Genomic DNA, 14,382 nt, shown 5'->3' with positions numbered 1-14,382 from the left:
TGATGAAGACTGTGGGTTTCTTTTTTTTTTTTTTTTTTTTAAATGTGGATGAGTAAAACAAATGGAGATGTGTCTGTTTCATTATAGTTTCCCTAACACAACTCGCAGTGTCTTATCATCTGCGCTGTCACTTCATATAGATCACAAAGCAATAACTGAATCTGTCAGAGCTGCAACATCTCAGCCCTGAGAAACTGTAAAACAAAATAAATGCTGTTAGAGATCTGGTAAATGTACTCAAATCCATTACTTACGTAAAAGGAAATCCCAATTAATATAAAGCACATGAGTATAAACAATGCAGTGTTCTTAAATATGTTATTTTCATAGTTAAACTTAACTGATAATTCATAATTCCATGATATACATTAACTGAGGCCTCTTTTAAGGCAGAGTTGGAGGCGTGATACCAGCAATATTACATTATTAATCTAGACTGGACTTCACAAGTTTATCTTTGTCGCAGCCTTGTGGTCGTTCAGTGCAAGTACATTATTCATGTTCTCACCTCTGCAGTCTGTAAGAAAGAGTTTCAGACTTCATGCCTGAGCAGCAGAACTGGATCTAATCAAGATCAGTGTCGTAAGGAATGTGTGAATCCAGGTGTTGGATGTTTCTGCCACCATCGTGTTTGGTGAGTTACTATAGTTTAGTAGCTTACATTAGAATTTTATTTGTTAGTTTATTGTTTTCAGTCTAGTTTGGTTTCAGTTAGTTTCCATGGTGGGTTTTGCCAATTTCAGTTTAGGGTGTGATATATAAGAATTGGCCACCTGTTGAATTCATACACAAATGATACCACAATATCTGCTGCAGCTCATCTAGCGGTCCAGAGCTCGGAGCACCGGAGGAGAGTCAGAGTTTCCACCTCTTGCACACGAGCTTTGGACCGGGACAGGTTGGGGCTGTCTGGTTAGCATGCTCATAGTTACAGATCAATAGATAAATCTGCAGTACAGTCCGTACATGAACATAATTATCATGACAACAATACAGCTATTCTTCTTCGTCACTCTTTGTAGATAATTCAAGTTAATTTTGGATTTCTTTTGACTAAAACTCTGACATATGGTGCCTTTAAAAAATGTTTTATTTCAATTTAGTTTATGTTTGTTTGTTTGTTTGGGGCAAGTTTTAAGAAGTTCAGGATAGGCACTACAGTTCAGACAACACTTTGTGAAGGCATTAGACTTAGTCATGTAGATAGTGCAGATTTATATAATTTTTTATTAAATGTTATTTGCATATATTAACTCAACATTATGTAAAAACTAACATTCAGTGGGACCCTTTTCATTGAACCAGTGCAAAAGAATTAGATGACACTTTTGTCTTTTTTGCATAATAATGTTTTGAGTGCTAATTTGGGTAAAAATATTATACTAATACTAAAAATACACTTATGTGAATGGAGTGTGGTGCACTGTGGTAGAGTTGTCTGCAAACATATATAAGATTGTGGTGGATTTGTGAAATGTAAGACCAACATCGGAACTTTAAAGATGTTATATCCATGTAAAAAGTTTGCAGGCTGATGTTACCAATTCTAGAAACTGTTGAGTATGAAAAAAAGTTAAACAGTTTGACAGGATCCACCAACCGTATACTCCCTGCTTCTAGATATCACTGGAACGCTCCTAAAACTATGCTGCCAGCTGACAGTTTGGGAAGAAAATTGCAAAATTTGCGTCACATTAGTGTGACAGAATGTTTCGCTGTCAAAACAACCTGGTCTGCCCCTCAGGCAGAACATGTTTTATGCTGTTTAAAGGCAACAAAATGTGACTGGCTGACATGATCATGTATCACAGCAGCTGTCTTCAGACTCACACAAAGAAAATGTTCAGCAACTGCAACTCTTTATATTCTGGTTTTCCTGCGCGCCATGACTCAGCATACGAAGCTTTTCACAGGGGTAATCATACCTGTCAAGCTATTTCTGGTGGTGGTGGTGACCTACTTTTGATATTCAGAAGCATTAGCACAAAGAGGGCAGGTGGTTAAACTACTCCCAGTCTACATTTAGAGGACTGATTTGACACGTTTGATGTAGATTTATTGTTAAAAGTGAAAACTGAAAAGGGGAAATGGAAATGCAGAAACTGAAGCTCATTTTTAGAAGCCTTTGCCACCTCAAGTTTTTTGTTCGTTTAACTGACAACATTCCAACATACCTAAAATACCTAAAATGTTAGGGATAAAATGATAAGGTCATCGGCTTATTTCCTTCTTTGTCCTTGGTTTACTCCATTCAATGACCTTTATAAACACCTGAGAAATATTGTAAAAGGGTTGTGAGTCTTTCACTGACTGGTAAACAGTATCCCTAACTAATTTTGAGCAGCATATATAAAAATGGTCCGGATGAGCAGCAGAGGTCCAATCTCCCAACTATTGACGACACTGTGCAGTAACATGTGCAGCCAGCAGGTGTCACTGTCTCATCATGAGCAACCTGTTTGTCTCAGTGCTCACAGTCCACACACACATACACACACACACACACAGAGTAATGTTTTGCCTTCATCTCTCCAGGACTCTTGTTTCTGTGGGGTTACCGATGCAGGAGGCGGTCTCGGTCTCCAGCCAGGAAACCCAGCAGCTCATAAACAAGGTCAGAGGTTGAGCCAGTGTCCATTACAGCTGCATCTGAAACCCTGAAAGTGTTAAAGAACACAATCTCACACACACACACACACACACACACACACACACACACACACACACACACACACACACACCGTATCTGACCAAAAACTGTTTTTTTTTTTTATTAGGCTAACCATAATGTCCACATACAGTCCAGATACTGGAGAGAGCATGTCCGCCTCACAAGCAACAGTTCATCATTTACATTCATTTAACGAGGGACAGAATTTAATTTTCACTCAGTTGTAACAACTGCTTTCAACGCACAGAAAGATAGAAGACGACCCAACATGAGTCACTTGTCAATAAAACCTCAAAAGGGGAAGATCTTTGTTATACTGCTACTGTATAACATTTTAAATCATTAACAAACATGATCCATCCATTGAAATGGATAGAGACAGGTGATATCCACCTTTTTGGAAGAATACTTTGCTACACAGGGCTCACTGGACGAGTCCAGGATGGAAAAAGTGTCATAGGAGTTAGATGAAAAGATTGATACCAATCTCATGTGTGTACGTAAATATACAACTAGAACCAGCAGCTATTTAGCTTAGCTTAGCTTAGCTAAGTCAAAAGACTGGCAACAGGAGAAAACAGCTAGCTAGCAAGGTTTTGTCCGAGGGTAATCTGTGTATGAGCACCTCCAAAGCTCAACAGTTAATATATTACATCTTAACACAATATGATGTTTGAAAAAGAACAACTTGAGATTCGACACGGCCAGGCTAAGCTAAGCTAACTGGTAGCTTCAAACTTAGCGTACAAACATGAGTGTTGGATAAATCTTGACATCCAACTTCTGTCGAGAAAACGAATGAGTGGATTTCCCCAAAATGTCTGACTTTTTTTTTTTTCAAATGTCCTTTTGTCATATGATGAGTTGCAAACAGCAGAAATGAATCAACAAAGTGCTCTTATACTTCAGAGAAAGGATAATACTGAACACTGACAAAAATAAAAAACCTTCAGATAAGAAACCTGGATTCTACAGAACCTTCAAAATCGCTCTGATGTTTGTCACCTCATTATGCGAAAAAAAATAAAATAAAATACATGATTGGTTCCTTCAGCATCTCTGTGTCGATCACTTCACGCATTGAATCCAAACTGTTTAACACTGGAGTGTGTCGGGTCGCACGTGAGCAACCAAACAACATATTTACATCGTTCACAGCAGAGAAGAGTGGTGAGAAGAAAGACACTGCAAATGTTTGAACCCTTCTGTTTTTTGCCCATCCCATCAAATACCCAACCACAATACTGTACTAAGATCTGGGAACGCGGCATTGCTAAAATGAATTTTTCTGGAGGGGCTAGAGAGTCGAGCAGGCGGTCAAATTCACTTGGAAGACGAGACAAGTACGCTGGTGTAGAGATGATTTCCTCGTTCAACTTTGACCTACTTTACTTATCGAACTTCTATGTGAAGTTTTTCTGTGCACTGGCATGACAACCAGTGATCATGTCAGTTTCACCTCCAAATAAGGTGGTTACGATATTCTGATTCATGGGATAATTTAAGACATATATGTATTAAGACCGTTAGCTTAGCACCACAGCTAGCAGTAACAACAGCTCTATAAGCACTCTGACGTAACTTGTTATACCTTACTTGTTTAACTGCTATGAAAACCAAACGAAAAATGACTCTCACATTGTCGAGAACAATATTTTCATACGACGACATGATCAGACCAGATTTACTTGGAGCCTGAATATTGCATGCTGACGATAACGCTGAGCCTGACTACACCTGATGTTAACTAAAGAGCTAAAAATGATAGAGGACGGTGTGAAAGATAAGGCAGGTCTGGCAGGCTCAGTTTGGAGCCACCACTGAGGATAAACCTTTTTCATTTAGGTAACAACACTACTTTCTGTCTTGTTCCACCTTCAGGTCAAACGTTACATTTTTCCAAGAACGGCAAAGTTGTCACTCCATTTCTTATTCATCCAAGGAGTTTGGCCTTTTGTCTTCTCCTCCTGTTGGAAGTTTGAGCCTAAGCAGAGTTCAGGTGTCAAACTCATTAAACTGCATTTCCTCTTAAAAAGTCCGTCTACTCTCCTCTGAGTGCCGTCGGACGTGAAGAATTTGTTCATGTCCGCGTGTTTCAGGGCTTCTTCAGCACTTGGGAGCAACAGTCCTGGGCGCCTGTGATAATCTCAGTCTCCAACAGAGAAAATTGAGTTTAGGCAGACATAAAAAAAATAAAAAAAAACGTCTTCTCCTCCTCCATCAGTCTGAATGTGTCTCCAGTTAGGTGTTAAAGACGCCGGGGGCTGGGGCACCACGGAGTGTCTGGGTACAGCAGACAATGGACCGACCTGAACCTGAGAAAGAGACGGAAATGAGTGTCACAATGCCTGGAAGCTGCCAACTGGGGATTTCAAAATAAGGCCGTGAGTACAATTAGTCCAGTGCTCACACACACACACACACACACACACACACACACACACACACAATGAACAAAGCCAGGAAACTTGTTGTAGTAGTAAAACATTCACAACAAGAAGCGCCTACATGAAGGAGAGATGTAGTACATGTTTTAAAACTGAAGCTCTTCCTAAAACAGACACAAATACAATAATACAGCACGTACTATTGATTGTTTGAAAAGACTTTAAATCTTTTTTTTTTTAAATGAACCCGTCCATCAATAGGTCGTCAAGCCCCTCCCACCCTCATCAGGGTCTGTTGACAAGGTACATAAATAATGACAATGCAGCACACAATGATACAATAACTGACGAGAGGTCAGCGCACGAGCAAAAGAAACAAGGGAAGGAGGGAAAATACAAAACAAATCCCCTTCATGTCAGGAAGACTTTTGTGTTTTATCCCTTGTATTGTTTTGCTCTCATGAATGTCGTTCCTCTGTGTGATGTCCACGCTGTAAATATTCACAGACAAGGTCGGCTTCTGTGTTAGACTGGGCACCACAGACCGGATCCTTAGTAAGAAGAAAAGGCACTCAAGTTTCATCTATTTTCAGTCCAAACAATGCAATAATTAATTGGTGAGATGAGTGAGCTTTTTTTCTTAGCCGATTAATTAAAGCAACATTATGTAACTGTTTTTTTTTAAACCTTAAAATAACAGCGTAAAGTCACGTTGATGATACAGTGTCTTGTAACGTGGTGAATGGTGCCTCTGTTGTTTCTGCACTATTTAGCTCATTTGGTGGGGGGAGCGCCAGCTTGCACACCGTTTTTCTGATGTCAGCCTCTTAATTGTGAGGATTTGATTCTTTTCTTTGTCTTTTGTGATCACAAACTGATGTCTCAAAACAATACGACGGAAATTGCATCTTAAAGCGATCATCAGTTGCAGCCCCAGATGTTTTTCTGACAGCCGCAGATTACAAACAGCGACATCAAACTCGTCAAACAAAGGAGCCATGGAGGAGAGGAGGGAACGGTCCGGAGTGTGGCTTCATTTCAGGCAGAAAGGTGACAACAGCGTCAACTTAAATGTCTCTAAAATGATCCTGAAACATTCACAACACGCTGAAAAATGTTTGGTATGGAACACAGACTCAGAAGTTCACGAATGCCATTTCATATTGTGTTCAGAATCAGGGACAATAAAATAGTTGTGTTGATGCCCTAATAGCAGTGGAATAAAGTCTGATCAATTCCCATCCCTCGTTGTTTCCCACATATCTTCATAAACTAACACAAAGAGATATTTTTACCTTGTTGGGTCTTCATCTACTGAAAATGCTCCTTTCAGATGGACCGTGTTCCTGCTGTTGTCCACTGTGCCGTAGCTGAGCGTCACCTGATGGATGGACAGCAAAACATAGTTTAGACAGCTGGCAGATGAGTACGTCTGTGTGAGCCAGTGTGTGTGTGTGTGTGTGTGTGTGTGTGTGTGTGTGTGTGTGTACCTGGCTGTGTGTGTCCGACACCAGTCCCAGGTTCTCCAGGTGCGAGTGGAACAACGCCGAGCGGATGAGGCTCGCGCCAAGCAGCGCCTCCACGATGTAACCGACGGTGCAGTCGTCAGGGAGGCGGATGAGCTCAGCCGTCGACATGAAAGTGCCGTCACTGGACGGAGAGAGAAGAAGCGGAGAGCGCGCGTTTGATGATGGAGCTGACAAAAAAAAAAAACACCAATAACATTCTCATAACTGATCAAAGTGAAGGAGTTACCTCGCCCAGGGCTTCATCTTGAGGGCGAGGCCGTGGCTCAGACAGAATCCTGCTCCTCCTGTGGCGAACCAGAAACGCACCTGCTTCTGCACGCACACACACACACACACACACACACACACACACACACAGTTAGGTATTAATGAAGGAGCTGTGATCATATATGTAATCAAAATGATCTCAGCATTTCAAAGCATTTCACTGTTTAATTTAATCAACTTTGACATTTACATGTATTAATGATGTGTATTATAACACGTTTATTTTACAGTAATCTATAAATGAATAAAACTTTACCATCTCAGTGGTGCCGAGCCGCTCTGTGGCCTCGATCGGTCGTTCGAGGCTCGGCCGGCCGATGTAGACGTCCTGAGTGTGGCTGTACTGAGACAACAGCTTCAGCAGGGGGCCGACGTTCAGGTAGTTATCATCATCGACGTGACAGAACCACCTGCAACAGACGACGCCGAGGGTCAGGAAAATGCTTTCTGTGCGTTTGTGACGAGTGTTTGTTTCGCAGCGCGTCTTACTTCTTGCCAGACTTCATGAAAGTGTCGTACTCCAGGGACATTTTACAGGAGAGGGCCTGACGATTGTGGGCTGCTGAACAGTTGGTGTTGATCAGGTGATCTCCTGGTAATGAAAAACAAACATAAAATCAATGACCAACTCTTAACACAGAGACGGTTAAAGACTTTAAATGAGGAATAAAATAAAATGTCAACTTGATGAAGTAACTCATGCACTTCAGAAGCAATGAGCCGTTTAAAAATGTGATCCTGTCATAAAGTCGAAAAACAACCTAATAAAAACCCTCATTATGCATTCTTCCACGGTGAGCTGAACATCGTGTCCGATGGCGAGAAGAATACCTCATTGAAAGTAAAACAATTCCATGAGTAAGATGAGGAACGGCCTGTTGATTAAACCGAAGTGACTTCCTGCACTTCAGGGAAACACAGTTTTGCCCAGTCAGCAGCCGTGTTCCTGCTTTCCTGCTCGCAGAGCGCAGATAACACTGCTGCTACTCAGCAAAACTGCGTGTGTGTGTGTGTGTGTGCAGCTCACCCATCCTTTTCCTCAACTTCTCGTCCTCTCCATCAGTGAACACGTACGTCTGTGGAAAAGAAAGCAAACACACACACACAGTTCATGTTATTCCAGCAGCATGCGGCGAGCAGCGGGGAAACACAAACAGCAGCTCACAGAAGCGCTCACTGCTACGTCGTCATTGTTCGTGGACGATTGTTTACCATCTCAGGTGAGACTCCACCTGTTTCCTCGGCCACGCACACTCACTCACACACACACACACACACACACACACACACACACACACACACACACACACACACACACACACAGACACACACACACTGCAGCAGCAAGTACTGCTGATGTTGGATGGAGGCCAAGACAAAGGTTAGCCTCTTGTCTATCAGCAGCAGAGCAGCTGTAGCTCTGTGTGTGTTTGTGTGTACGTGAGTGTTTATGCGATGAGTGACGGGGTCGAGGGTCACCGCGCACTCAGGAAGCCGTGTAGACCCCTCAACTTTCCACAGGAAGTAAACACACACGCTGGGTGCACACACAGAGCAGGCTGTAAATACCCCTCGGCTCCAACAATGAGGTTAAACGGGCTGAATCTCAGCTTTCAGTTCAGGCTGTTCACGGCGACGCTGAGTGAGCGGTGTGGGACTTTTTGTTTTTGGCCTTTATATGACTTTATTTGTAGAACAGCTCAAGAAATGATGGACCGCTGCAGCGAGGACAGAGCCTCTGTACATGGGACTCCCGCTCAATTCAATCAGCTAAATGGCGCCCGGTGTGGGACTTTTGTACACATAATACCCACGTTTCAGGATAGTGCAGCAGGACAACATGTATAATGAACTTACAGAAAAGAGTTTTTATGGCCAAAGAGGCTACTGTTTGTACTTTACGTTGTACATTGTACGTACATTGTCAGTGATCAGCAGGTAAACTGTTGGAGGTAGAAAACATGTAAATTTGATCTGATGATTGATGAGAAGTGAAGGATCAATGTTAGAACTTCTTCTGTGGCCCATGACTGTGTGTACAATAGTTTTCGGGCTCCATCATGGCTTAAAAAACATCCAAGTGCTGCAATTTTAAAACTGGGCTGGATTTAGCTGTAAAGTAACTGTTTTGACGTCTTGGTTGCAAACAACATAAATGTATTTCAGCAGCATTTGGGTGACTGTATTTCAATTCTCAATTAGACTACCTACAATGAAATAAAGTCAGTTTAAACGCTGTTTAAGAATGGCTCTTTGTGTCCCTGAAGTCTACACAAGGTTCACTTTTCAATAGAAGATGCCAAGATGACTCCGCAAAAATCAACAGATCAATACTAACTGGCTTGCTGCAGTGCTGGCCTGGCAGAAAATCTAAGAAGATCCCAAAGTCTGCTGATGTTCGTATATTTCAGCCGTCAGACGTTATCTGGCTGCTAAAGACTTGACACCATTTAATGAAGATAAGTTTGCTTTTAACTTGATGATTAAAATCTCCTCCCTCAAAAGCTCTAAAAATTAATTATAATTCACACGTCCGAAGTGCAGCTAAAAGCCTGAACGTGAATAATGCATCGCTGTTTTATTTCACACCCTTAAGTTCAGGGACGATAATACAAAATGTGCCCCGACACTTTCTGAGCGCACTTTGCAACCTTCCTGTCAGGCAGCACGGGTTCAATAATAAATCTCTGGTCCGAGTTCTGTGTGATCACATCAGCTGTAGAGAGAACAGAAAGAGAGGCTGAGAGAGAGAGAGTCCAGCCAGCTGTGAGGTTTTGTCAGTCTTCTTCTTCTTTTTTTCCCTCTCTGAGCCTTTTTAAGCCTCCAGAGAGCAGTCAGCTTCTTGTTAGAGTGTGTGTCTGTGTCATACCAGTAGTGTGTGCTCAGGCCAAGCTGGGTGGGGAGGCAGGAGGGTGGAGGAGGGTGGGTGGAGGGGTCAGTGTGAAGAGAGAAAATGTGGTTTTGGGGGGGGGGTTGGTGGGTCAGGAGTTGAGCTTTACAACACAGGAAACAACAACAACTGAGACAAGAGAAAGTTGTGTCTGTGTGTGTGCGTGTGTGTGTGCGTGCGTGTGTGTTTACTCTTGTGATCCGACACATTTTTAGCTTCCCGTGTGAAATCTGGAGCGGTTCCCAACAAGACATCTGTGTGTTGCGAAGGTAACACTGTGAGAACGCGTGCGCCGCTGTATTTCCATTACTCAGCAGTCTAACAGTATAGAGGTGTGTCTGGGAAACAGGTAGAGTTACACACACCTGAGCGTGAGAGCAGATGTAGGAATGTGTCACACACACACACACACACACACACACCTTTACATAGACCTGCTTTGCCTCGTTTCTGCACAGTTTGCGCCGCCACGGATCAGCGCAAGGAAATGCGTTTCTTTATGGAAGGATAGAAAACGCACGAGGATCTTATCAGCTCCGCCGGGGAGGTTGTGTTTTCACCTCTGGCAGCTTGTTGGTTTGTCAGCAGGAATACACAAAAAAAAACTACTGGACAGATTTCAATGAAACTTGGATGGGGGATGGGTCTTTGCCCAGAATGTCTTAAATTCTGATGTGGATCCAGGAAGTTTCATCCCAGAACAATCACCCGTATTTAGATGGCTGGCATCTATGAATGGGTTCAATTTCATGCAAAAATCCAGATCTAGGAGATTTAAATATGTTTTATTTGCTGTTTGAGTTAAAGGGGACTGCTGGGCCTTGGCTGAGGTATACGCTCTACTGAGTGCCATTCTAGTTTGTTTTGTACGCACATGGAGCGTCATCCAGACAAAAACTGCAGCGTGACAGATAATAAAGGAGGTGAGCTTGCTGGGTGTGCAACCAGTTTTGTGAAATACTTGAGACAAATCAAACACTCTCCAATTTATATTTTACAGTTAGCATGCTACCAATGTTAGCTAAGTATATAACAACGTATAAATAAAGCTGTATTACACCTATAAATGAGCTTGCTAATTTGTTGCACGATCTGTCCAAACCTCATTGCAAAGTTACAACATCTTTCGCCTGTTCTGGTCATATTTCGGAGTTAACAGAGGTTCCCATAGGACTGAATCCACTTGCTGACTCATATGTACACAGAGCTGCGTGGAAACAAAGCATTATCCTAATCTTAACCTTAACCTGACCCGAGTCTTAACCACTGACCCCCCAAAATCATCTGTTTTCCAATATGGACGCAGCTTTTGTCCCCAGTTGCACCACCTGTCCCCGACTAACTCTGGTCTTGAGTCTGAAAAGTGTCCTCGAAAGCATCCCAAGTCAAGTCACTAACACACACACGCACACACACTCACACTCACACCAGCTGATCCCTCCACATAAGCTCTATTTACATGTCAACAGTCCCTGTGCAGCATGAGACGAGGCTCGAACGAGTCCTCTGAGGTTCAAATGGAAATCACAACGACCGCTGTACGTTCCACAGCCGTGTCTGCATTCGATTACGGGCTTTGAAGCCGCTGGGTGCAGCTCACCACAGTCCCATGTGTTTTACAGCAACAGATCCATCTTTGACTCACTCACCACTGTGACTCAAACCAAAAAAGCTGTCTATTCATACCGTTTGATCTCAAATATTTATCTCTGAGGCTCCTCACAGCTGAAACTCCCCACGAGCCCAACAGCTTTCTTTCAGATCCAGAAGTCATGTTACAACTCCTCCAGATCACAGGACGGCTGGATTAATGACTGGGACAAGATGTCTTCACGAGTTGGTAGCAGAGAGGAGAATTGAGATTTAGAGTCTCGCTTATTAGTTGTTTCACTGACAAAATGTTTTGTTCTGGTAATTTATCAAGCAAAAATCCAAGTTTCCAGTTACTTAAGTGCCAAAATGTTCTGGTTTTCTTACACTTCTACTGCAGTAAGCTGAGTATCTTTGGGTTTTAAGACTGCTGGATGAAAAAAAAAACAACAACATGTGAAGGCAGCACACTGGCTCTTTTCATAAATTACTCCAATAGCCAAACAATTGTATGATAGAAAACCCTGAACTGCATTTAAAAACTCCAGCAACACAAATATCAGCAGTCAAGCATCAAAAGTGAAAGTAATCAGGCTGTTGAAATAGCTTCAGTGCAAGAAATAACTTGAGTTGTCTGTAAAACACACCTAGTGGTGTATAAAAAGACAGAAACAGAAGTAGACAGGTGACCGAAAAACACAAGTAACGCCAATTGTGTCACTGAAACGGCAAAGCCTCCCTGAAACCTAACTTCCTCTAGTCTTTCACAGCCACGACGGATCAGTTTTCACAACGTTTGAAGCCGTCGTTTATGATGCAGATGTCCGTGAACGTCGTCGCTCTGTGTGTGTGTGTGTGTGTGTGTGTGTGCCGACGACGGCCACGACAACTGTTTTGTTGAACTTGGGGGTCTTGAAACACACATCTGCATCATCTCACTGAGACTACTTGAGGAAATCCAGGGTTCATTCATCCAGTATAGAGTTTCCTCTTTACGTCCCCTGCCTGTATTATGTCAACACATTGAGCAGCAGTGTGGTCGGGGGGCCCCGTCAGCCCCCCCTCAGATCTCCCCTCTCATACATTACAAAGGCCCCTATCTCTGTTTTACGAGTCGCTGGCAGGCCGGATCAAAGAGGCAGCGTCTTCTGGAAACCACTCGCATTTGTGGGGGTTTATAACTTGATTGCAACTGCAGCAGCAGGGAAATATTTACTATACATACACAACTTCCCCTCCCTTCATACACTCACAGGAGATCAACACTGTGCATGAGGGCCAGATGATGCACAGCTGAGCTCTGATTTTAATGAATAAGCACTGATCTGACATGAAAGGGTTTTTTTTCCCCCCCTCCATGTGACCCATCACAGGAAACACAAGATCTAAATGACTCACCAGTACATTAAAGTAAAGCCTGTTTATTCTCCTGTTGCATGACAGTAAATCACACATAGGCTGTTGACTGATCACTTTCTGGAAGGTTGTGATTCATATTAATGCTCAGAATTGATGCATGCAGGTATCTGTGTCTCCTCAAGACTCTTAACAGCTACAAAAGTCAAGTATATAGATTATTTTATTACTGTTTTAAACACTCAAAGTGTAGCCTCATTCCCCCCACTGGCTCACCTGTTGCATGTTCCTGGAGATCCAGGTGTCCAGCAGCAGATCCAGCCTCTGTCGGTGGTACCTCCCGGTGGTTTTCACCGCTATGAACAGATCCTCCGGGGAGAGACGCTCCACCGGCCCGGCGGGAGCGCTCCTCCGCGCGGAGCCGCTCATCGCTCTCCTCTCTCGGGTGAGTTTCCTGAAATACGCCGAGAAAACTTTTCCGCCCGGCGCCGCGACCGGAGGCTCCACCGGGTCTCCGCTGCTCGGGTGACCGACGGTGACGACCAGCATCCCGGTCACGAGCAGACAGGTGACCGCGGCGGCGGCAGCGCGCGGTGCTGCCGCGGAGCTGAAGGTGATTATTGATCCACCGGCGGGTTTCCACATTGTGACGGAGCGGGCGGTGCTACAGCTTCAGTCATGGACGGAGGGAAGCCTGAGAGGACTGACTACAACATCTCCACAGTGGACACACAACTGGCGGCCGATCAGTCTGCGTCCTTCAGTGGATGATGACCTCCTGCTGCTTTATTTCACTGAAGTTATAAACTCCTCCGGTGGGCGGGACCGGGCCCTGGGCGAGCCAATAGCCGGTTTGAGCGCTCGGGTGTGGGCGGAGCTAAGCAGCAGGGAGGCGGCGAGGCCTCTGGATGAAGAAGCACATGGCAGAGAGCAGGCAGACCTCACTCAGCCTGCACTGAGGTGGTCAAACACGAGTCACAAGGTCTTTCACTGGGAAGAGAAAGTGAAGACAAAACGTAAAAACAAAGAGGAAGAAGTGTATAATCCACAAAAGTTAAAAATCAAGATTTGTTAGAATTGTCTTCTCTGAGATTTTGGGTTTTAACTTTTCATCAGTTGTTTGAACAGCCTGATGTAATTTACTAAAGTCAGTTTTAAAACAACCATGAAAACCGACAACCTCAGAATCACCAAGCAGAGTTGATGAATACATTTAAGTTGTACAAACTAAAGTTTAGTTATTCATCTACTTTACTTGGGTCATTTTCAAGTAATCTGTTTCCTTGATTAATTAAAAGTAAAGTCTTTGTCAGGTTTTACAGCTTTACTTTATTAAAGTTTGCTGAGCGGATTCATCTGCAAGTACCTTATTACACGGTGGTGTGTTTGGGTTTCTTGCACTGAATTCTGTGCAGCTGCTGCGTTAAATATTTTGTAGTTTAGCTGAACAATATTAGGAACACATTTGATTTCCTATTGGTTTTCCTCAGTTTTGAAGATTCAGTCCTTCTGACACAAAGAACAGCAACAGCTGCTCTTCTTGGCGCGACTTCCTGCACTGGTAAAAAAAAAAAAAAAGCCCAAAAAAACATGCAAACTTGCTCATATGAGACTTAATGAAAAATGTGAAGTATGAGGGAGGTAAAGACCGAAGTCATCATGGTTTGCTGTGTTTAGATTATTGCGAAAACA

At 43.2% G+C, this 14,382-nt stretch overlaps 1 protein-coding gene across 1 annotated transcript; it reads right to left on the bottom strand.

Annotated features, from left to right (window-relative positions):
- Positions 1–2,745: 2,745 nt before the first annotated feature.
- LOC119017298 (beta-1,3-N-acetylglucosaminyltransferase lunatic fringe-like) lies at positions 2,746–13,449 on the bottom strand. Its single transcript, XM_037093941.1, has 8 exons — positions 12,967–13,449; positions 7,882–7,930; positions 7,344–7,446; positions 7,111–7,264; positions 6,814–6,899; positions 6,549–6,708; positions 6,354–6,439; positions 2,746–4,986 (listed from the first exon to the last, which is right to left on the bottom strand). Exons 1-8 carry the CDS (start codon positions 13,333–13,335, stop codon positions 4,920–4,922), a joined length of 1,074 nt encoding a protein of 357 aa, XP_036949836.1. The 5' UTR covers positions 13,336–13,449; the 3' UTR covers positions 2,746–4,919.
- Positions 13,450–14,382: the final 933 nt, after the last annotated feature.

This window comes from Acanthopagrus latus, chromosome 1 (assembly GCF_904848185.1).
Source record: "Acanthopagrus latus isolate v.2019 chromosome 1, fAcaLat1.1, whole genome shotgun sequence".
Lineage (NCBI taxonomy): Eukaryota > Metazoa > Chordata > Actinopteri > Spariformes > Sparidae > Acanthopagrus > Acanthopagrus latus.
This window is presented reverse-complemented; position numbering and strand designations above follow the sequence as displayed.

Excerpts from the sequence above, each read along its gene's own strand:
- LOC119017298 (XM_037093941.1), bottom strand. The coding sequence starts at position 13,335 with ATGTGGAAACCCGCCGGTGGATCAATAATCACCTTCAGCTCCGCGGCA. Across the intron at positions 7,931-12,966 it reads TCTCCAGGAACATGCAACAG|ACGTACGTGTTCACTGATGG; the intron begins GTGAGCCAGTGG and ends TCTTTTCCACAG. Across the intron at positions 6,900-7,110 it reads GGCTCGGCACCACTGAGATG|AAGCAGGTGCGTTTCTGGTT; the intron begins GTAAAGTTTTAT and ends GTGTGCGTGCAG.